This window comes from Eptatretus burgeri, chromosome 2 (assembly GCF_056783735.1).
Source record: "Eptatretus burgeri isolate ZD-2024b chromosome 2, Ebu_testis_v1, whole genome shotgun sequence".
NCBI lineage: Eukaryota > Metazoa > Chordata > Myxini > Myxiniformes > Myxinidae > Eptatretus > Eptatretus burgeri.
Genome location: NC_140962.1, coordinates 15,277,308 through 15,279,807, shown reverse-complemented (window position 1 = coordinate 15,279,807; position 2,500 = coordinate 15,277,308). Strand labels below are relative to the sequence as shown.

General features: G+C 41.6%; 1 protein-coding gene across 1 annotated transcript in view; it reads right to left on the bottom strand.

Annotated features, from left to right (window-relative positions):
• The window catches only part of LOC147031470 (endothelial PAS domain-containing protein 1-like), a 109,947-nt gene that overhangs the window by 77,494 nt on the left and 29,953 nt on the right, over positions 1 to 2,500 (bottom strand). The window contains exons 4-5 of the mRNA XM_085863703.1: positions 2,248 to 2,332; positions 781 to 893 (exon numbers count right to left, since the gene is read on the bottom strand). Coding sequence (XP_085719829.1) covers positions 781 to 893; positions 2,248 to 2,332 — 198 coding nt within the window. The remainder of the gene's footprint in view (positions 1 to 780; positions 894 to 2,247; positions 2,333 to 2,500) is intronic.

Genomic DNA, 2,500 nt, shown 5'->3' with positions numbered 1-2,500 from the left:
TTTTACAAATCATCCTGCGTCTATGTTTTCCGTTCACTTTCAATCCTCTGTGTCCCTTGTCTCTTGATCCCCCCTATGTCCATCCAATCCTGCTCTTTCCATCAGTCGTTCAAAGTCACACTGATCATTGTGATCTATAATCCTGCTGAATACCGATTTGGGTTCTTAACTACTCTCACTAACTTTGTTGGTGTTTGTTCTCAGATTACCATGTTGTATCACTCAAGATTTATGATCAGAAACTGTTGAGAGATTTCCCTCCTTTATCAAGTTCTTCTTTGAACCTTAATGGTTAAATGAGGAATAACATGGTGGCCAGTGCCGTGGACCATTTACAAATTTCCTCAAATGAATTAATGTCTGTCTGTCTGTCTGTCTGTCTGTCTGTCTGTCCCTCTCTCTCTCTCTCTCCCCCCCCCCCCACTGTCCTTTGGGCCATAAGATTGGTGGACCTATGATGTTTTCATAGTTGACCTCCAACAGGTAATTGACTGAACAAATGATTGCATAAATAACTATGTTCAGGATTACCATGTTTAAGTAAACAATTCACATCTTTCGTTGGTGTCTAAATCATAATTTAACGTAATAATACTGTTCATGTATTTGAACAAATCACTGCATTTCTCCCCTCGAGCAAAAAAGCTTTAATTTACAAGATATTGATTATGAAAAGCTCTTTTGAGTAATTTTGAATACTCAAGCGATTCATGATGTTGTATTCCAAACCACAACACAAGTTTAAAAGGAACAAGGGGGGGGGGGAAGCATCGAGTATACCTTCCAACTGGCTGACCTGAGAGGCACCGGTTTACCCCGAGCACACCGCTTGAGGCCCAAACCTGTGCAACTCATTCGAACAAAGAAGTCCTGATAGATCTCCTCAAAAAGGTCTGTACTTGTGTCGTGGAGACAAGGTGGCAGGAAAGCCACAGGGGAGCGGGAGGTCAGGGGGCACGGTGGGTTGGGAGGGCATATAGGTATTAAGGTTGGTGGGAAAAGGAAACACAAGAGTGAACGGTCACAGGTCAGGTCGCACTGGCAATCTATAACAAGCAAAGCAAAGCTGACACAACACAACAAAGAACAAAAGCAACCACGTCTACGATAAAGATAGATGAAGAGGAAAGAGCGATAAACAGTGTTCATAATCCTCGCCATTGTCCCTTCCCTCAGTCTTCCAAGACTTTCAGTGTCAAAGAAAATTTGGCAGTTAAAGAAGGAGGCTTTAACTAAGAGAAAAGTAACTATTCGGGACATGCCGAAGGTCATTCACTACTAACATGCTATAACAAGATTGACTGCACTGTGGTCACAACCTGCAACACTATATATATATATATATATATATATATATATATATATATATATATATATATATATATATATATATATATATATATATATATATATATATATATATATATATATTTTTTCACCTCCTCTGTCCACTCAACTCCATCATCCTTCTGTTGAACGGCTCAGATTACATTCTCCAGTGATCTAGTCTGTCTCATCAACCTTGTGCTGTGTCTGCCCCCTATGTACCCAGATAATGAATGAGTAAGATTAGACAGATACATTTCAGAGTGATTCCGATCATGGGATTTACATATATATATATATATATATATATATATATATATATATATATATATATATATATATATATATATATATATATATATATATATATAACCTCAGTTTTGTTGTGTGTGTGTGTGTGTGTGTGTGTGTGTGTGTGTGTGTGTGTGTGTGTTGTTCATAAAGCATAACATATTTCCTCTGCTAACTCCCCGACCACCATCCCTCTCTCTGTCTGTCTGTCTCTCTGAACATATCTGGAGAGTGGTTGTGCCCAGATGGCGGTTATCTCTGGACATATCTGGATGGTAGTTATGTCCAGACCCCCCCTCCCCTCACACCGCCTTACATTGCCTTCCCCTCACACTGCCTTCCCTTCCCATCCCCAAACACTGCCTTACATTGCCCTCCCCTCACACTGCTTTTCCTTCCCCTACCCCTCCTTGCTCTCCCCCTTCCTCACTCCCTCCTACTTTCTCACTCCTCCACCCCTCTTCAGTCTACCTCCCTCCTCATTTCCCCTCCCTCCTCATTCCCACACCCCTCCCTCGCTCCCCTACCCCTCCTCTCTCTCCCCCACCCCTCTCTCACTTCCCCAAAGCGACGGGTGGTATTTGCTGGTATGTAAATATGAGCAGGACAAAGTAATAAGCATTATCGTACCAGGTTTCACTGTCAGCACCTCCCGCAAGTACACTTCATCACCTGGGTGGACAAAGTCAAAGATGCTGTTTCCAACCACCTCCACCTGGAAATTAAGAATGATGCATATGGGTAGTCATGTTTGAACAACTGTTCACTCAACATTTCCAAAAAAGAAGAATGATAATATTATCCTTGCAATCCTAAACCCATGTGTAAAGATTTCAAGACACCCAGCAGGATGTGTCCATGATCCTACAGTGTCTGGACAAAG